The sequence below is a fragment of the Oxyura jamaicensis genome, chromosome 5 (genome assembly GCF_011077185.1).
Source record: "Oxyura jamaicensis isolate SHBP4307 breed ruddy duck chromosome 5, BPBGC_Ojam_1.0, whole genome shotgun sequence".
Classification (NCBI taxonomy): domain Eukaryota; kingdom Metazoa; phylum Chordata; class Aves; order Anseriformes; family Anatidae; genus Oxyura; species Oxyura jamaicensis.
This window is the reverse complement of record NC_048897.1, coordinates 49484229-49503423: the sequence shown is the minus strand read 5'-3', so window position 1 is coordinate 49503423 and position 19195 is coordinate 49484229. Positions and strand designations below refer to the sequence as shown.

At 37.6% G+C, this 19195-nt stretch overlaps 1 protein-coding gene across 3 annotated transcripts in view; it reads left to right on the top strand.

Annotated features, from left to right (window-relative positions):
- Window positions 1-19195, top strand: part of KIAA0586 (KIAA0586 ortholog) — a 66775-nt gene that overhangs the window by 24178 nt on the left and 23402 nt on the right. For 2 of the 3 annotated variants that reach the window (XM_035328176.1, XM_035328174.1), the window contains exons 20-29: window positions 4669-4865; window positions 5073-5191; window positions 5747-5931; window positions 7923-8082; window positions 8603-8819; window positions 9331-9572; window positions 10110-10177; window positions 10975-11109; window positions 12713-12893; window positions 14744-14883. In XM_035328176.1, coding sequence (XP_035184067.1) covers window positions 4669-4865; window positions 5073-5191; window positions 5747-5931; window positions 7923-8082; window positions 8603-8819; window positions 9331-9572; window positions 10110-10177; window positions 10975-11109; window positions 12713-12893; window positions 14744-14883 — 1644 coding nt within the window. The remainder of the gene's footprint in view (window positions 1-4668; window positions 4866-5072; window positions 5192-5746; window positions 5932-7922; window positions 8083-8602; window positions 8820-9330; window positions 9573-10109; window positions 10178-10974; window positions 11110-12712; window positions 12894-14743; window positions 14884-19195) is intronic. The other variant, XM_035328175.1, reaches the window with a different exon arrangement.

The window sequence follows — 19195 nt, the reverse complement described above, 5'->3', positions numbered from 1 at the left end:
TAATTTATCATTTAAACTTATCAGTTAGTTAAAACATTTTTAAAGGTGTAGTTTTTCTTTCAAAAGTGGGGATTTTTTATTTTTTTATTTTTATTCCAAAATTACCTTCTATTATTGGAGGGCAGGAATTGAATCTATTTGGACAAGTTTCTCTTTTTAACACAGAAAATATCTTTAAGAAATCACAGAATCACAGAACAGCCAGGGTTGGAAGGGACCTCTGATTGATCATGCGGTCCAACCCCCCTGCCCAGCAGGATCACCTAGAGCACATTGCTCAGGATAGCTTCAAGGCAGGTTTTGAAAATCTCCAGAGACGACTGTACAACCTCTCTGGGCAACCTGTTCCAGTGCTCTGTCACCCTCAGAGTAAAGGAGTACCCCCCCATATTGAGCCGGGACCTCCTGTGCTTCAGTTTGTGCCCCTTGCCTCTCATCCTCTTGCTGGGCACAAGTCCATCACAATTTCTTAATGTGAATAACAGTTATTTGTCCTTTATTTTTTTTGTTTTTCTCCTAGATTGCTTTTATCTTTTATTTTTGGCAATGGGATGTATTTTAACCACACTACCAAAACATGTTCCAAGTGAAACATATGTTTGGCCTATGCCCATACAGACAATGAACGTTCTTTAAAATGTGCAAGACAAACGCAATGTGGAAGCATAAAATCAACCTCTGGAGTGGCAGAAGTACTTAAGACATCAAAAGAAAGCCTCTTTTGTAACAGTAACTTTGATTCAGATGCATGAAAGAATGTGCACAAAGTGCACAAATAACTTACTGTTGTGTCCCCCCCCTTCTTTATGGAAACTTAATTATGTTAGTACTGAAGAGAGTATATATTTGCATGAATTCATATTTATTGATTTATTTTTAAACTGATGGATGTCATAAAAAAGCTCTAGGACCTTGGCCCAGGCATTTCCCTTTCCTAAGCTTTGCTTTACCTTTCCAACCAGAAGGTACACACATCCAAGAACTGCTTAGGAGCTGAAATGCAGTTGTTAGGGGATGCCAAGTGGGGCAGCCTGAGAAAAGGAAGGCTGCTGCAGCTGCCTGTTCCAAGTCCAGCCAGTAAAGAGAGGGTGCGTGTATTGCCAGAAGGGACACACACAAACACAGGTGTGTAATACACAAGTACACCTATATAAGCACACACAGGTGGCTGCACAGGTCAGCACTCAGACAGCACCACTGGGCTGATCCCGTTCCCCTCTCCAGCAGCTCAGGATGGACTCACTCTAACTCTTCTAACTTGTGCACACACATGTATCCTGCCCAGACGTAGAGCTCTCCATACCTCGTTCCCAAACCATTTGTCCTATCTGATGGCTGTTTTGGCTTGGCACTTGCTGGTGCTTAGTGCTGGCATGAGAGGCACTCAGGCCCCTGGACCTATGGGCTGACTCCAGCTGTTGGCACTTCGACCTCCTCATGCATAATGAAAAGCCCCTTTCTGGTTCCTTCTGGTAAACAATGTGCAAGAGGTTTTGTACTGTCCCAAAACATTCTTCCCTGCATCCCTTAGTAATTCTCCCTCTCCCTGCTCTCCCAGAACATCCCCATGGAGCCTTAAAGGATCTCTGGAGGGTCTTTCCAGTGGCTGAGTTTCATGCCTGGACATTGGGGCTGATCCCTCCCCTGTAATTGCCCTGGTAAGGGTGTTTGTTACTTGTAGTCAGATGCACTGTGTCCCATATTGTGAAATGCAAGTGCCACCACAGGCAGCGATGACGCATGTGCGTTGTACTCCCATTGCAGCCTTGCCATCTGTGTCTAAAGACCCAGAATTATATTTTCTAAAACAGTTGAGTTGGGCCCTCTTATTTCACAATAAGACAATTCACCTATGGAATAAAGCAGAAAGCATTTTTGCAGCTTTGTTTTACACACTTCATTTTTAATCCATGGTTGTACCTACAGGAGTTCTTCAGCCTCTCTGCACAGAAAAGATTTTGTAATGCCAGCCCTTGCATGGACACTCTTATTCCAGGGTGTGATACTTGTTCAGTTAACGCAAGCCCCAAATGGATTTACAGATTTATTGATTCTTGTCTCCAAAGCATGAGCAGCCACAACTGGCAGTAGCTTTAACAAGTTTACAAGGCTGTTACATCAGGCAGGCATCTTGCTCTTCCTAAACATGCCCTAATTGCAAGGTGGGGACTTATTTCTCAGTATTTTTGCTTGAATACCACCCCAAAATGCGTAACCTGCAGAGATCATAGAATCATGGAAGAGCTGGGGTTGGAAGAGACGTTAAAGACCATCCAGTTCCAACCCCCCTGCCATGGGCAGGGATGGCACCCACTAGATCAGGTTGCCCACGGCCTCATCCAGCCTAGTCTTGAACACTTCCAGGGATGGATCAGAGTAAACATATTTGACTTAACCCTGGTTTTCAATAAATGCTCTGTGGGACAGTGCAATTGTGATTTTTTTAAGCGTATAACTCTTCAGGTAGAAGTTCACAGATGGCACCTGCAATGCAATCTCACCTTGCTGGGAGACTTGCTTTAGAAATCCGTGACTAAGTTTTGGATAGCTTTTATAAGGGACTACACGTATACATGCTTGTTAGGAACAAAATTAATCCATACTACCTAATCATCTCAAACGTTTTTTAAATGATCTGAATGTAACTCGGGAAATATAATTTAAGCTTCATACTTTGTAAGAAAGTATAATGATTAATATTCCAATCGTATCTGAAAGACTTTCTAATTTATGCCATATTTTGATTGGGAATTGTGATAGATATTTTCAACAGTCTCCAGGGAGTTAAAATGCAGACTTGAGTGCAGATTATTCAGGATTGGTCTACAAGGTGATATATGTGCATGTTCAATCCCTATAATTAAATGCTGATTTCTTTCATTTTAAAAAAAATTCAGCAGAGATAATATATCACCCCCAAATAAATATCACCTACTTTGGGATTTGTACGCCATTAAATATAACGTATTTCGTGCTCATAATTTAGAAATGCAGGGGAACTGCAAAAGTTTGTCAGAAGTTACTAATTATATGCAAGATTTATTGTATGTGCTTGGTTTATTTAATCCAGATGTTTGCATCTTACATACTTTCAGAAAATATTATATTAAATAGGCAACATCAAAGAAAATTTATGGAGTAGTGCAGTCAGAAGAAAATGCATAATGAAACACTGGGCAAAGACATCTTTACGCTTGCTGTCAGAATGAGTTATGGTTATGAATACATACATGCTAACAGAATGAACTGCTTATCTGCTTGCAAGTCATCCAGTGCCATTCTGAGTTTAGCTTTACTGTCTTCTTTCTGAATGAATGCCTAGAATGGCTGTGAGATCTTTGCGATTCCCCAAATATACATATTCTGGTTTGCCTGCTTTGTAAGTTCCAGCTTTTATTTGAAAAAAAAAAAATACTACTCTCTAAACTCGTTAAAGATCCAGAAGCTCTCCAGTAGCTATTTGTTGTAATACTCATCATGGAAATCTGTCTGACCTTTCAGTTTTAAAGTATGGTAAGGTAGGAGAGAAGCATTTTAATGCTGGATTGGGGAATGAGAGAGGAAACTGTTAGTCATTTTTTTTTTCTCTTCTCTCCTTTCCATTTTAAGTAATTTATTTATTTTTTTATTGGTTAAAAGTAAATTTATTTTGTGTAATGGAAAAGAAACCCTTTTTTTCCTTTGTGTGTTGGAGATCATTCTTAATAAAGGTAGATTTACAGTGAGCCTTTTTGTGCACCATAATATGCTTTTCACTTGTAATTTGGGGCTCCAGCTCTTCTCCTTTTAGCATGCCCAATCTTCGTAGAGAATTATTTTACTTTTTGAGATGTTTGCTTCTAACTTTATGATAGATGGATACAGGTTCTCATACATCAGGGGACAATACAATACAATGGGTTGGTGACTGTTCTGGGGGACTTCATGCTGTTTGTGCACACAGGAGGAAAAAGGAGGGTGATATTTTTGGAAACACATATTAATGAGCACAGAGTAGTACATTAAGGTTAAATGCAAAATGTCTCTTGTGAATTTGTTGCCCATAAATGTCTTCTAACTTGTTAGCAATCTAAGTTAGCTTAACTATAAACATATATGGAACATACGTATAAATTATTAATGTCTGGCTTCAGTGATGGCAACTTTACTAGAGCTTTGAATGACTGCACGCTTGTTCTGCATACTTCTGGCCATGTATCTTTCAGCCAGAAAGCCAGAAAGTTTAATTTTTAAAAACAAAACAAAACACCAACAAAACCCAGCAACAAAACCCACTAAAACCCACTAATCCAGCAAGTGACTGTAAAAAAGCTTTATTTTTTTTATTTTTTTTATTTTTAAGGAGGTGTATTTCTCAAATATGTATTTCAGAAAAAAGTTATGTCACAAGTTAATTAATCCAGTATTAGTATTACCGTTGGCTCCCTGCCCTGTGCGAGAAATAAAAGCCAAATCATGTTATTTTACCCTTAAACCTCTGCAGATTTATGATTTGCTAGGTTTAGAATAGTGTCAATTATCTGCAACATAACGAGAAGGGAGAATGTAGTTTGTGTTCTGTGATACGCACATAACTATTTCTTGAAGAAAAAAATCTGATGGTTACCTAACTCAGTGACATTGTTCTCCAAAAATACATTATAATTTAATTTACTAATTATTTTTTAGGATCAGGAAGAGGAGAGGGATGAAATTCCAGAATTCACTGAGCCTCTTCTAGAGCTTAACGGACATTTTAAAGTTGCCTCGCCAACATACAGTGGTCCTGTGTTTCCTCCAGTGGCTTCTGCTCCTCAGCAGTCTTCTGATGTTTTGGATAAACTGATTGAAAGGAGAGAAACTATAGAAAACAGGTTGATAAATTGGTGAGTTTCAGTGTAACAAAGTATCAGGAGAATATATAGATGAAAGAAGGAAGAAATCTGTAAGAATACTTTCCCTTTCTTCCTCCCTCTCTCTACCCTTCTCCTCTTTCCTTTGAACTTCCTTATATTTTGTGACAAAAATACTCTTTTGTATACTTTTATGTGTCTTGATGGTTACTGATAGTTATACACATTTTATTTTCATAGGGTGGAACAAGAAATAATGGCAAAAATTATCAGTGAGATGTACCCAGTTCGGAAAGAAACGGTGCCCAGTGTTAGCACATCAGAGGGGGAAGACAGCGAGAGTGTAGCCTCTGACATTGGTAAGTAGGAGTTAATGTTCTCAGAGGATGGATTTTCTCAAGCATAGGCTAATTTTAACAAGTTCTCTAGATAGCTGTGCCCAAGAGCAGATTATGCTGTACCAGTGAAACTCTTAATATACAAAAGAGCATACTTTAATTTGAGACTGAGCAGGTCTTGTAAGACCACTGAAGTTAAAAATAAAAATGCACAAATCGTTGTGCAAAAATTGGCCATCTAAATTAGATTTTGCATGTGCATAGCATTTTGCTGAGCCTGTAATGTTTGTTTGCTTTTCTTTTTTTTTTACTAGATAAGTCAAAACTTATTTCCCTTATAAAAATGTGATAATGAGAGATAAATGCATTTTTCCTATGATGTCACTGCTATTTATGGGTTTCTTTTGTGACCCTGAATTGATTCTCTACTGTTGTTTCTTTTGTCTATAAAGTACAAAAATCATTTTCTTCAAAGGAATGTTTAAAAGTTTTTAGGGGATAAAATGTATGGCTGCAGTATAGTACACATTTATAAACTGAGGCCTGTGTGTGTGCTTTGTGTTCCTTCATTTTCAGTTGAAGTTGCAGGTGGTGGAGGTTTTCAACTCTTTGTCGATGCTGGTGTACCAGTGGACTCAGAAATGATCAGCCATTTTGTAAACGAAGCTCTCAGCGAGACAATTGAGACCATGCTTGGTAACAGCCAGGCTCAGAAAGTAGTTGCTGCTACAAATATTGGTCCAAGTACAGCAATTACGATGGTAAGAGTGTTTAATTTAAATGAGGTTTGCAGAATCATAAGGGTTGGAAAAGACCTCCAAGATTATCTGGTCCAACCATCACCCTACTACCAATGTCACTCACTAAACGTCTCCTGAGGGATAGTTTCTTGGTAGATGGTGATTCTAATATGTACAAAAGACTGAAGCTGAACGTGTGTGATTTGCATTTTCTGATTATTCCTTTTGATATCCCAACAAGCAACAAGACAAAACCTTTCTCACTTTGTTGAATATAACATAGTTATGTTACTTCCTTGCAAAGTTGCAAAAGTAAAAAATAAACTGATCTGATTGATATTTTTGGTCTTACAGGCGGGCAGCCTATAGTGAATATATGTAAAAATAAGGATGAATTCTTTCTAATTTTTAAGTTCAGTAGTTTTTAGTAAGCACTTAAATGATTAGTAGAGCTTCCTGTAATACAGAATAATTTTCTGTGCTCCCTTTGATGACCACATGACAGCTGTCTCTTACTTTGGTAACGGCATGGCTGTGCTACAATCCAGTGTTGTATAAGGTCTGCATTCAAAGGGCTCTTCCTCACTCCGTTATGGATTTAAGAGGGCTGTTCTTTGGATCTTGTTCTTCCGATACTTAGAAACCTCTCTCCTCATTACCATTCTGAATTAATTAATGGCCCTTTCAAGTCTTCCTAATTCAGAACCAGCTTAAATTGAAATGTCCTTAACTGAAATGGTTGTTTTCTCTTTACTATATATATTCGTTTACTTACTTCTAGTGATTAGTTTTGTCCTTTTTGGCCTTTGTTTGATTAGGCTAAATAAAACAATCATCCCTACAGATTTTGTTTTTCAGTTCTCCCTGATAGGCAGTGCTTCTGTGTTTTCCAGTTTAGATTGGACTTATTAATGAGTAACATTAATATGTTAATACACATTTTTAATAATAATATAGTATGCAAGATGGGGTTTCCTTAGTGACTTGTGCCGTAGTAGTGAAGGGCTCCTGCCTTTATTGCAATCTCAGGTAGTCGTCTTTTTTTCTTTTTTTAAAGTCTTTCCAACAGTCTGATGGAAAGTATTAGTTAGAAACAGTCTTTCTAACAGTAATCCTTTGGCTAACTTGTACATTCATAATTTTTCTCTTCTCCTTTTCCATTTATGCTTAGTTTATAGCAGAGGTTCTTGAATATGCAGTTGTGTGTTCTCGATCTACCCTGCTTTTACTGTGAAGTTTATCTAGAACTTCAGTCTAGTTACCATGTTCTCCAATGTTCATGATTTCATGTGCTTCTTCTGTGTGAACTGCTGAATGTGTTGGCATGTTTCATTTCCCATAAAAGCAGATAATAAAAATCGTCAGTTTGAGGATTTATTCTTCAGAAACTAGCTTGGAAGCCATCCTTGGCCTGATTATCTCATTTTTTTCAATGAAATAGCAGAAAACAGGACTGGAAAAAAGCCTGGAGAGATCTATCACATTCCTCCATAGCAGGCTGAATGAGAACCGACATCATACTTGCTTGTCAGATTCATCTCCATCACAGTTGTTTGTTTGTTTTAAAGAACATCACAACTCTTTCTGTGCTCATTTTAGTGCTTCACTGTCTTGACTTTTGCATTGTTTGTAATCTTACCTTTAACTGATTTATCTTGTGGTCATTGTATTATGATTCAATTTTGTCCATATTAGGATGTATTTTCTTCCTTAACATTGTATCAAATGTTATCTTAAAATTCATATAAGATAATCTACTTTTTTTTTTTTTTTTTTTTTGTAAATTTATTTTGTCCAGGCAAACAATTCAGACTGGTGCAACTTTATGTTTAGATGGAGGAGTCAGATCCATGAAGCTCGTGTCTAAGTAATGACTGTTCCGTTTTGTGCTAACTTCTCTCTCTCTCTCCCTCTCTCTCCCCAACACTGTGCTAATTCTGGGGATACTCAGAAGACAGGAGTTTTGTATTGAGATAAAAACTTTATTACAATTTTATTTTTTTGTTCCTCAGGAGTCTCTTGTGCCTACTCCACTGCCAACACCCCAGGACACACCACCACAAACCCCACCTTCAGAAAAAGAATTGCCTCCAGTCAAAACTCCGGAGTCTTCTCCATCTATTACAGAAATTGGTGGAGATGTTCATGAACAAGAAAAAATGAAAGAAGCAGGTAGTGAAAATAATAATTGAACTTTAGAAGGAGCAAATATGCTTTAATCTACTGCCTTTAATTTTCTTCTTCAAAGACATGTTATCTCTCAGGATAAACATTCTTGAGGCTATGATTCAAGTGGGGACTCATGTAATACAAAAATTATGAGCTAATTTGTATAAAAAGCAAACATCTATCTGGTAACAGTTCTATTTTCAAACTTAATGCACATTGCTACACTGCATGATTTCCACTCCCCTAGCCCCCCCACCTTTCACATTAGAAAAATAGCTGTCTTTTGCTCCTTCCTGTGTTCCTGGTGTTATCTGAGCCAAATTTACACTCTCCAAGTAAAGCAGCTTAGTTTTTAAAATGCAAAGCAGTCTCCCTTATTAAAGGAAGTAAACAATTGCCATACTTAAAAGAAACTAGTCTTAATCTAGTCTCATCTCCATAACTATCAAAAAGGTATCACAAACATTACAAATGCTACTTCCTGCTTTCCCTTCTGATCTGAAATTTGGCTTCACACATGCAGGAACTGATATTCCAGCTGCTGCTAGTCTTGTTGGCACACCTGTGATCACTCCTATCAATACGCCTCCTAGAATAGCCACGCCAAGCTCTCCTGTCTCAGAGTGGGTCTCTGAAACTGCAAAAATGGGAAATCCAAAGCCTCCAAACCCGTGGGATGATGCAGAACTTCCTCTGGAAGAAGAGAAACCCAGTCCTGTAGCTGAAGAACCCAAGGCTGTGTGAGTTTAACAAGCTACGTGGTTTTCCTGTTTGTTAAGAAAGAAATATATCCTCAAAAAGCCAGTAGACAGAACTACTCAAAGTATATTTAACGAAGTATTGAGATAAACCAACATTCTCTTTCTGAAATACTTAACTTATATTTTGGGAAAAGTGTAAAGTTGGGACTTTTCTCAGAATGTGGGTGTTCTTATTCACTGTCATGCTGAACATGATACTGATAGTGTTACATATTAGTAATAAATGTAGTAACAATTAAAAACTGTATTATTAGCATCTTATCTTTTCAATTGCCTCAATGGGAACGCACATGGTAATTTTTATTTATAGCTAGAAATCCATGAATGTTATCTAAGCATGTTGATTCTTGGACTAGACTGTAAAGTGCTGGGCTCTTCCATTTGAAAATAATACTTGCAAATTAATTTATTTTCAATATTAATTTAAGTTTTTACTCTGTGATGTTTGATGCTTTTTGGTGTGTTCATGGTGTATATTCTTACATTTTAGTGAGATGTCAGTGGCTAATGATGAGGAACCAGAAGCCTTGATTATTCCATCTTGGCAGTCATCGCCAAAGCCCTTCGAATCGCTTCCTTGTGAACCACAGGTTCCATCAACTGCATCTACGGTTAGTTCTGAGCAGTCCACGCAGGAAAGTAGCCTTACCCTCACAGAAACAGAAACTGCAGACAGACCCATCTCAGAAGGGGAGGTTGTGTTCAGCTATGGCCAGATGCTGGCTGCAAGAGGTAACGAATGAAACAAATTTGTGGACTTTGGCTATTATTATTACTATTATTTGACTTTTTTTTCTTTACACAATTGGATTTTTTTTTCTTTATACAATTCTCATCCAGTCTACTGGAATTACATTTCATACTTTATCAGATAAAACTACAAACCTGACCTTTAATTTTCACTTCATGTTTTTGGATGTATTTAAGAGATGACATTGCTCTTTTTCAACAAAAAAAAATGAAATGAACCTACTTACTAATGAAAAAAAGATTAAATCTGCTGCTGAGTCATAAAATCAACATTGAAAATAATTTTGACTGTCTTGCACAAATCCCATGTGATACTAAATTTTTATTGAAAACAAAGTGTAAGAGCGATTTTCTGGAAGCTGGAAGTCTGTTCTTACACTACACATCCAGTAGCAGGGATTTCCAAATTTACTAAAGCACTGTGCTGCAATGATTTGAAGAAAGTGACGTTAGCTTTCTGTCATACAAGTTATATGTTTTTTAGTATTTCTAACTTAAAATATTTTCCAACCTTAACAGAGGGAGGACTGCCTCTTCCAAACATCGCTGAGAGCTTAATGAGTACTTTGCAAGATGCCAATGAAATGGTAAGGAAATGTTTGACAAGGGAATGGATTTAATGTGGTAGTCTGCCTTGAGCAGCTTCGTAAATTGAAAGACCTTTAAGCATTTTAACTTATAAACTTACAACTTAAATTTACATTTTAAAACTGTACACTTACAAATACCATTAGAATTTCATAGCTCCTAAGAAAAAAAGCACATTGTACAAACTAATTTATTAAAAAAAAAGTTGAATGGTTTATATGCTGTAGGTGTGAGCGAGCTAATACATATTTTCATTTCTAGTGCTTTTAACTTCAAGACAACTTAAAACAGAGTAGAACATTGTTGTGCTCTACTGTTTCAGTTTTGAGCCATCTTTTAATTGCTTTTGTGCTTAATTAATTAAAGTAGGTTAGCTGAGACTGGAGTTAGTTAAAGCTGCTTAAAACATCCGTAGAGGTTTTTTTTATCTGATGTCTGGTGGTGTAGTGCTTTGTCTTGGAAGGTTCTGAAGTCAAAGTATTCTCTACTTTTTTAACTGTTCTCTGGACTTGAAGACTTGAAAGACCTTGTCATTCACAACGTCTTGCAATCTTAGGTAATAAGCTTTGTAAAGACTTTGCGTGTCTCTTGAGGAAAAGAAGAAAGCAGCATGTCACTTTGCTTACTTTTAGATGCCTAGATTATCATGACACAGGTTCTGAATGTGGAAACTGTAACAACTTCCTTTGTAAAAGAAAAAAGCTTAATTGTGAGCTTAAGTAAGAATGATGCAGATTTCTACAAAAAAAAAAAGTTCAGGATCAAGGATTATGTGGATTTTGTTTCTTTGTTTTAGGATTACGATCCTCCCAGTGAAGGGCAGGTGGTGAGAAGACACCATAAAGGCTATCACAGGGATCCTGTCCTGACCCTTTTAGCCAAATTAAATCAAGCACCTGTTGCTGCACAAGGAGGAATGCACTATTTGGAGGTAATTTACTGTCCTTTTTCTTGCAACACAGAAGCAAAACAAGCATGTGAGGTTTGAAGGGAAGCTTTCTTACACAAAAAAGTAGACAAAATCTTAATTTTATGAGGTTTCAATCTTATCCTTACTGTTGGCTATAGAACAAGTTCATACACCTCAAAACCTGCTGGAAGTGATCCTGCTTCCATTGTCTTTTCTCATGTAAAGCTTTTAAAACAACTGAAGGTTACACATCCCTACAAATAGCTGTACGTAATGTCACACATCTTATTTTCTAAGTTTGTATGTGACTGTTTCAGCGTATCAGATTTGTCCTTTTGAACATCAGGGAAGGGTTTCATCACTTCAGCAATGCAGCTGGTACCTTTGGCAGTACAGGTTCACTGCACTTACCTGCCTAACACACTCTTACGGCTGTTACGAAGAATAACCGTCAGCAAATGTTTTCATGCAATTTTGCATATGCTGTTGATACTGATCTTGGAACAAAAGAACAAAACCTCAATATATTCGTATGTGGTTGGAAGAAAAATCAGACTAACAGAAAAAATACATCTGCATCACAAAGGGCAAATGTCATTTATTGTAATGCATCTAGGTATCTTCTGTGTGGAAAGTAATTTTGGATCGAGTGTCTATTCTAAGTGACATAGCTGGAGGAATGTTTAAAGGAAGGGAACTTTGAATACAGCAACACAGTTCATGAGCATCTTTGTTTAGGACAGATCTTGCTTTTTGTGATTTTACTGATGCATATGCAGTTTCTTCCTTCTGTCTTGGTCAGTTTAGTCTAAATAATTACTGACTTCACTGGCCTCCTTAACTGTTTGTTTGTCTGTCTTTATTTTGCTTAATGAGCTCTGGTGGATGAACTTAGAGAATAGCTTTCTGCAGCATCAACTCTGCGACTAACTGTAATTGTAATGACATTTTCTCATCAGCACTGCCAATTAAAATTCATCTCTGATTTGGTTTTTGGCTTTCCCATAGCTACAGGCTACTCAGTCTGTCCATGCAAGACACTAATAAATTCCTCCACAGATTGTGGCAAGGTGTGCAAGCATACCTGTGTATAAGAGAATCTCTTGTAGATGTTACTAGTATTGCATTAAAATGATTCCATGCATGTATGTGTATTTAGCCATCTTTTTTTTCCTGCGTAGAAGCAAGTTAACTGTTACTTCTCTCTGCATCTTTGACATTCAGAATCCAGAGAACCATCTGCAGCATTTATATGCCATTCAAACGTATTTTAAAGTTTTTTATCTCAAATGCTATACAAAGACATTCAATAGCTTTTAGGTGCTTCCGATGTTACAGGCAGTCAGCAGTGGACATACCTGTAATATTAAAGACTTCTGTGCCTAAGTATAACTTAGGTTCTTAGCACATTGGGACATAGCTAACAAAATAAGTGGTGTTCTTCAGCTCCAATTTTTTTCAGTCCAGTGTATATCTTGCTTTCAAACCCAATTAGATGATAACTTTTCAGTTTTAGCTACCTTTATTCAATGCTAGTTGCATAGACTTAAATTTGCCTGGTTTTGGAAGAAATTCTTTTTTCTGTTTTGTCTCCCTGCTGTTCTGATGTTGCTGTTCTATGCAGGATTCTGATGACAGTGTTGGGGAGCTCAGTGAAGGTCAAAGACCTAGGCTGACCAGAGCAGCAGAGAGAATCCTAATGGGGCACACAGTTAATATGGACCATGCAGCTGCTCGGACTTCTGAGAACAGACCATACCAGGATTTCCGTTCTCTGTCGCCAGGGCAGCTTGCTCAAACTGCAGGTATGTTTTGACTGTTATTTCAGAAGAGAAGGCTCTGGGGACATCTTTTAGTGGCCTTCCAGTACCTAAGGGGGCCTACAAGAAAGTTGGAGAGGGACTCTTTATCAGAGAGTGTAATGTGGGGACAGGGGACAATGGCTTTAAACTGAAACAGGGTAACTTTAGATTAGTTATAAGGAATAAATTCTTTAGTCAGACAGTGGTGAGGCACTGGAACGGGTTGCCCAGGGAAGTTGTGGATGCCCCATCCCTTGAAGTGTTTAAGGCCTGGCTGGGGCTTTGAGCAACTTGGTCTAGTGGAAGGTGTCCCTGCCCATGCCAGGGGGTTTGGAACTGGGTGATTCTTAAAGGTTCCTTCCAACCCAAACCATTCCACGATTCTAGGATTTCTTCTCTGTGATATTTACATGAATTCTGAGGTCTGAAGATTTCTGGAACAATGAAATAATTTTAGAGATTGTGTTCAAAGTCCAATATTAAAATTTTAAAGGCAATTGATGCAGTGAAATGATTAACATTCTATTTCTGAGAACTGGATTGGGTTGGTTTAATTCAACATGTGTCTTCATTCTTCTCCATCTATAATATCCTACAATTTGAAAAAAAAAAATCATGCTAAGTACCCCCTTGTCTATACAAAAGTAGACCTGTAGAATACATATTTTGTTCTTTTAAGTCACATTCAGTTCTTAAAAAAAAACTTAGTGACTGTTTATTCTTTTCTTCCAAATGGTCTCTATCCATTCACTGGTTTGTGAGATTTCATGTCCTTTAGTCTAATGCAAGTCAGAACTAAGTGCTATGTCCCAATAGCCACAACAGTTAGGGTGCAGGTCCAACATTTCACATGAGAATTGTTTTTAGGGATGAAATGAAGTAATTGTTGTACCAAGATAAAAGTTCGCATATTTCAGGGTGAATATCTCTGTACATACAGCCTTGTAGTGGGTACCTAGGTACTCTGTCAGAATGAGTCACTTTCTTGCAGATACATCTTGTAAGAATTCTGGGGATTGTGTGTGTATGGCTATTTTCAGTTCTGTGACCTTTTTTTTTTTTTTCCTGTTGTTGTGTTGTGGAAACAATGTCCATTTATAGGATGTTTAAGGTGTTGCTTATGTAGGTGTGTACCAGCATCTCGATGAACAGTCTTTCCTTTTTAAATCCTTGTTTTCAGTGCTTGAAGTTACGGATATAAAAACCAACATGCAAATGAGAAGTGGTACATGTAATATTTAAAGTGAACAATAATTACAGTTAATTAAGCAATAATTGTAGTTAATTAGACTTAGAATTCATTCGTTGGCTCTGTATGATAGCAGAAGGGTAAAGTTAGTTCGTGATCTGTCAGTATATTTTTCATAAAGATGCTTTACACACTTGCAGGCTGTGAAAGCATGATAAACGCAAGATTATACAGCAAATTACCCCTTTAAAAAAGAGTATGTACAGGTTTCTTTTCATCCACACAGCAGAGTGAGCAGAGTGAGCAGAGTGAGCAGAGCCTTTCCGATCTCTTTCCAATATGTGTGGTAAAGTGCATTAAGCCTATAATGCTATCATGAACTATACATCTCTGAAGCCACAATAAATGCTTGCCATGTTAGAAATCTACGGGTGATAAGGCCGATTTTTTTCTCTGATCTCCACAGAGATGCATTTCCTTTTTCTTTTTACCCCACAAGAACAATTAGAGGGATGTACAAAGCACCATGTAAGGAGGGAATCATTCTCTTTTACAGTGCATGTCCATTGTTGAAAAGGCTCCACGTCCTGTCACATGAGCTGTCTGGGAGATTATTGCTCCAGCTCATAAGGATTCTTTTTCTTAATTATTTTTTCTCTCTCAGCAGAAACTCTTGGAGATGCTGATACAAGTCATGGTCCAATGCTTATGGCTGAACTGGAATCACAACCCGTTTCAAAATGTGTTCTGCAAGCAGCCCAACCAGACTGCAGTGTGACATCTCTCTCAAAGGGTCCCTCCCAGGTAAACTCAAAGAATCTTTTCTGTCACTAGTCAGAAAGTGCAAAATGAAACCTAGGAAAATAAATGTTTAATTTTCATGTTTAGTGTGAATACTGGCATCACAGAACTGATGTGTTTGAAGTGACACATTCAGCTGAGAAGCTGTATGTGAGGTACACGTGTAATAAAAAACGATTTTACTGTGACAGAATCCAACAATATGTTTTCTGTTAGGCTCAGATCCCCTTTTTACCTTTTCCACACTTCCTCACTGCTTCACAAGTCTCACAGGACCTAGAAGTATACATACTCAATTCAGATGGTCTATGCCAATGGTGGAGGGGCGCAGTACTTCAAATACAGAAAAATAACAAAAGGAAGTAATGGTAGAGGTTCAGCCTCTCTCAGTGTAAACCAATGATTTAATCATTTCAGGAGCTTTGGCTGTAATTGCAGAGGCAGGGTTGGATAGTCAGTAACGGTGATGTACCTTAGGATACTTGAAGGTAGAGAAAAATCCTGTTGATCTCTGCTTGAAACCTATAAAGTTAGTCCTTTGCTACTTTATTAGTTTGTGCTGTTACCTAGAGATGATGGTTTTCTCACTAACTAAAAGTAAATTTAAATAGCAAGTGGCAAAAACTACAAATGAGGTGGCAGATTGCTCTTCAATATGTTAAGCTTCACAGTGTGTTTTAAAGTAATAATATACTTAGCATAGTTGTTATGTTCCTGGATGCATTCTGTCCTTACCTGATATTCTGAATTAAGAATAGCCCAAAATATCTTACATTTACCAATCTTACATTTTTGTTGTTGTTTTTGAGGCTTGATCTGTATTGTGCCATTGTATTCTGAGCAGTTCTTAAATATGTCATCTGATGGGATGTGTTGCATCTTCAAATAGGATTTTAAATGGTATACACCTCTTTCACTCTGAGGTCACCAGATTATATTATTTCTTGGAGTGATTGTTCACAGACAAGACTGGATTATGTTAAATGTCAGTGTCTGTCGAGGTGAAGTTTGTATCCTTGCTATCCTTTCACTAGCCGAAAATAAAGGGCAGGGAGTGTAAAGGGTGTGTTTTGTTTTTTGGTACCAGTAGTTATGATGAAGAACCCAGTGATATCTGCATCTCGTACTCTGAAGAATTAGCTGATAAAATTGATTTTTGTGTGCCAGGGTACAGGCAAATGGTAATGTACCATGTGTAAGATGACTCATGTTACATAGTCTCACCTATACAAGAAATGTGAAGTGATCTGACCCAGTGTCTTTCATAAAGAGAAAATATACATACAAATTTAAGTATATTATGTATATATATGTATCTCACCTTTAGAAACCTGTTTTTGCATCTGAACCCTTAGTGTGGTGGGGTTTTGTGTTTGTGTTCTTTTTTTGCTTCTGCCTGCTAGCATATAAAACTCACCCTCCCTCCAAACCAAACAAACAAATCCCCAAACTTTGTGTGTAGTTTTGTTTTGTTGTTTTCCCCCAAATAAACTATATTCTTCATGCATGTGGGTGTTCCTCACATAAGACCCTAAATCACATTTTCTGATGGGCTAGACTTTGAGCTATTATTCTATGATGTGTTTACCTATAAGTGATAACCAGAGTAAACATCTGCCCTGCATGGGGCAAAGCCACGCTTCGTGAGACCCTCCACTACATCTGTGCATCCTTCTCTGAAAAAAAAAACCTGGGTAGCAGGTAATTTGAAAGCAATTTGAAACAAGAGGTACTCAGGCGTTCAGAATGAGTCATTCTATGAAATGTTTTAAGGTGATAATCTCTTTAAACTTCTTAAAAGATTTCCTCCCAAGTTAGTTATTGACTCTGACATCAGTCATTTCACAATTTGTTTTTCATCTCTAGGCATTGTTTTGCTTTCTTTGAACTAAAATTCTATCGGCTATGTATGAAGCAAGAAGACCAATCCATTTAGGAGCAAAACTAGGCTTTTTAATAGTGTTTGCAGAGAGGCTTGAGAAAACATTTCAGGTGGCGTCCAGCTGGGCCTGGAGTTCTGTAGAGTTTTGTTCAGATTTAACTGGGAAGGCACCTTGTGGTTGTTAGGATTTATTATGGCAAAGCCTGGGTGGGTTTTTGTAACCTACCTGAACAGAATCTTCAATTCAGAGAGGTTGTGGGCAGCATTGTGGAGCTGCCATACTTGTACCACTTGTTTGTTCCCTATCACAGGTGTTTGGGCCAGATTCTGACCAACAGAAAGAGCATTGCGTTTTCTTGTAGGGTAGGAGCAAATGCCTTATAGTCACGAGGAGTGAAGTCTGTGTGGTCACTCCAAAACGAATGACTTCAGTCATGCAGGAATTTTGTTATCTACCCAAATTCCTTAGCTGCTCCTCCATTTCTGGCACTGGGCTTTTGTGAGATTTATATGTGCTTTTAGCCACTGTTAGATAGAATGCCAGACTAAATGCATCTTTGGTTTGACCTCTTCAGGCCATTCTTGTGTAACAGTATAGGAATGGACTGCTGCTTGTGGCCACTTTACCCCTATACTCTTACTCTAAGAAGCAAGAGAATGACTCGGAGGAAGCTGGGCTCCTCCTGTTCTAGATAAATCATTTTGTGCTCATGGGAGCGTTATGAATGCTGATAATCCTAATTGTGTGGCTAAACATTTCAAAGATGGTAAATCTAAATCACTGAAAGTCCCTTATTCATTGTTAGAAAGTCGGTTGCAAAACATTTTCATAATGTTCTTGTACAAGTTGGAATGTTTTTCTACAATCAACACTTTTTGAGTGGGATTGTCCCTTTGGTATTCTCATTAGCTTTCATTTTTGGTATTTCAAAAGACATGGTTTCTTTTTTAAATCCTCCAGGAATGCATAATTGTAGGTTATGAATCTGTGTTATCTCTCAACTTCTGCTTGCACCTCAGTTAAGTTTAAATGTTTTTTAGCTTGCCTTATTTTAAAAAAACAAACTACAAAGAAACAAAAAACAAAACACAACAAAAACACCATAGACATTACAAATGGACTCTCATGGGTATATTTCTATGCGTACATTTAATGATCTGTATCATTGATGGCCTTCCATCACATTTCCACAAGACTTAAATCTAGACCTTTCTGCTTTCAGAAAATCATCTTAAATCTTTCTTATCTTGTCAGCTTCAAATTGTGAACAGAGTAGGTCAGCATCACGTTATGTAGAGGTGCCTGAGTTCATGCCAGTCCTTACTGGTCCATCCATGCACACAGTGCCTTCAGGAGATGCTGGCTTGATGTCAGGTGCACGTATATGTATTCACGTTGGTCAACTTTAGCTCACTGCTATGTCGGTGAGGTGGTTTCCATGCTTGTTAGAGAGATGATACACAACCTGCTAGTGTAGACTCCTCTAAGCCTCGTTCACTGGGGAGTGTTAACTTGGCCATGCAGCCAGTGAGGAAGAGAGTGACTGAAGGGCTTACCTTCTTGTTCCTCCTGATTTCTGCAACACCGGCTTAAACAATCACTGAGTACATGACATGCATTATCATTACTGTTGAGATGCCCTTTATTCTAGGAGATGGTTGTCAGGAAGGCCTGATTGCATAGTTGGCATCATGTTTATTGTGTGACGGACATATATTTTCTTCTTTTCATCTGTATTTTTGGTTGGCTTCTGTTGTGGAGAGTTTCTCTTGCAGAACTAAAGTACTTTCCAGAAGTCAAACAGCAGTTCTATCCATAGGTTCCAAATGCTCTATGATATGCAAAAAAAAAAAAAAAAAAAGTAGTAATATTTTTTTAAGAATCTCCATTAAAAAACTTACTCGTTTATGGAATCAACAGAATAACCAAATAAATCAATTTTGGTTGTCCTAGAGAATGCCTAAGTTTTCTAAGTCTCCATGCATCATTCCAAGTCTTACAGAAACATACAAGCTTCTACAAAGAAAATAAACTCTATCCCAGCCAAAATCAGGACAGTTCTGTTTTGGATTTTCCATCTTTCCTATGTATATGTGGTGGAATGTTCTTGGGTCACAATTACTGTTCCAGACAGTTAGCACAGAAGACAACAAGAATATTTGCCCAATGTGCTGTCTCCCTTTGCAAAATACAGTGTTTGTTGCATCTAATTGACTGTTTTCCCATAGGCATTGATGCAGACATAGATCCTCATGAGAATTTAAGAAAGAGAGGAAAATTAGTTTAAAAGCATTGTCAGGGAAATACATTTTAAACTAGGCATGCATTTTCTAATACGTGTGCTGAAATGTTTATTTATTTATTTATTCCCCTTTTTATTGAGTAGGATAATACCCATGGAGAAGTCCTGGGTATGGAAGAAAGCCAGAGAA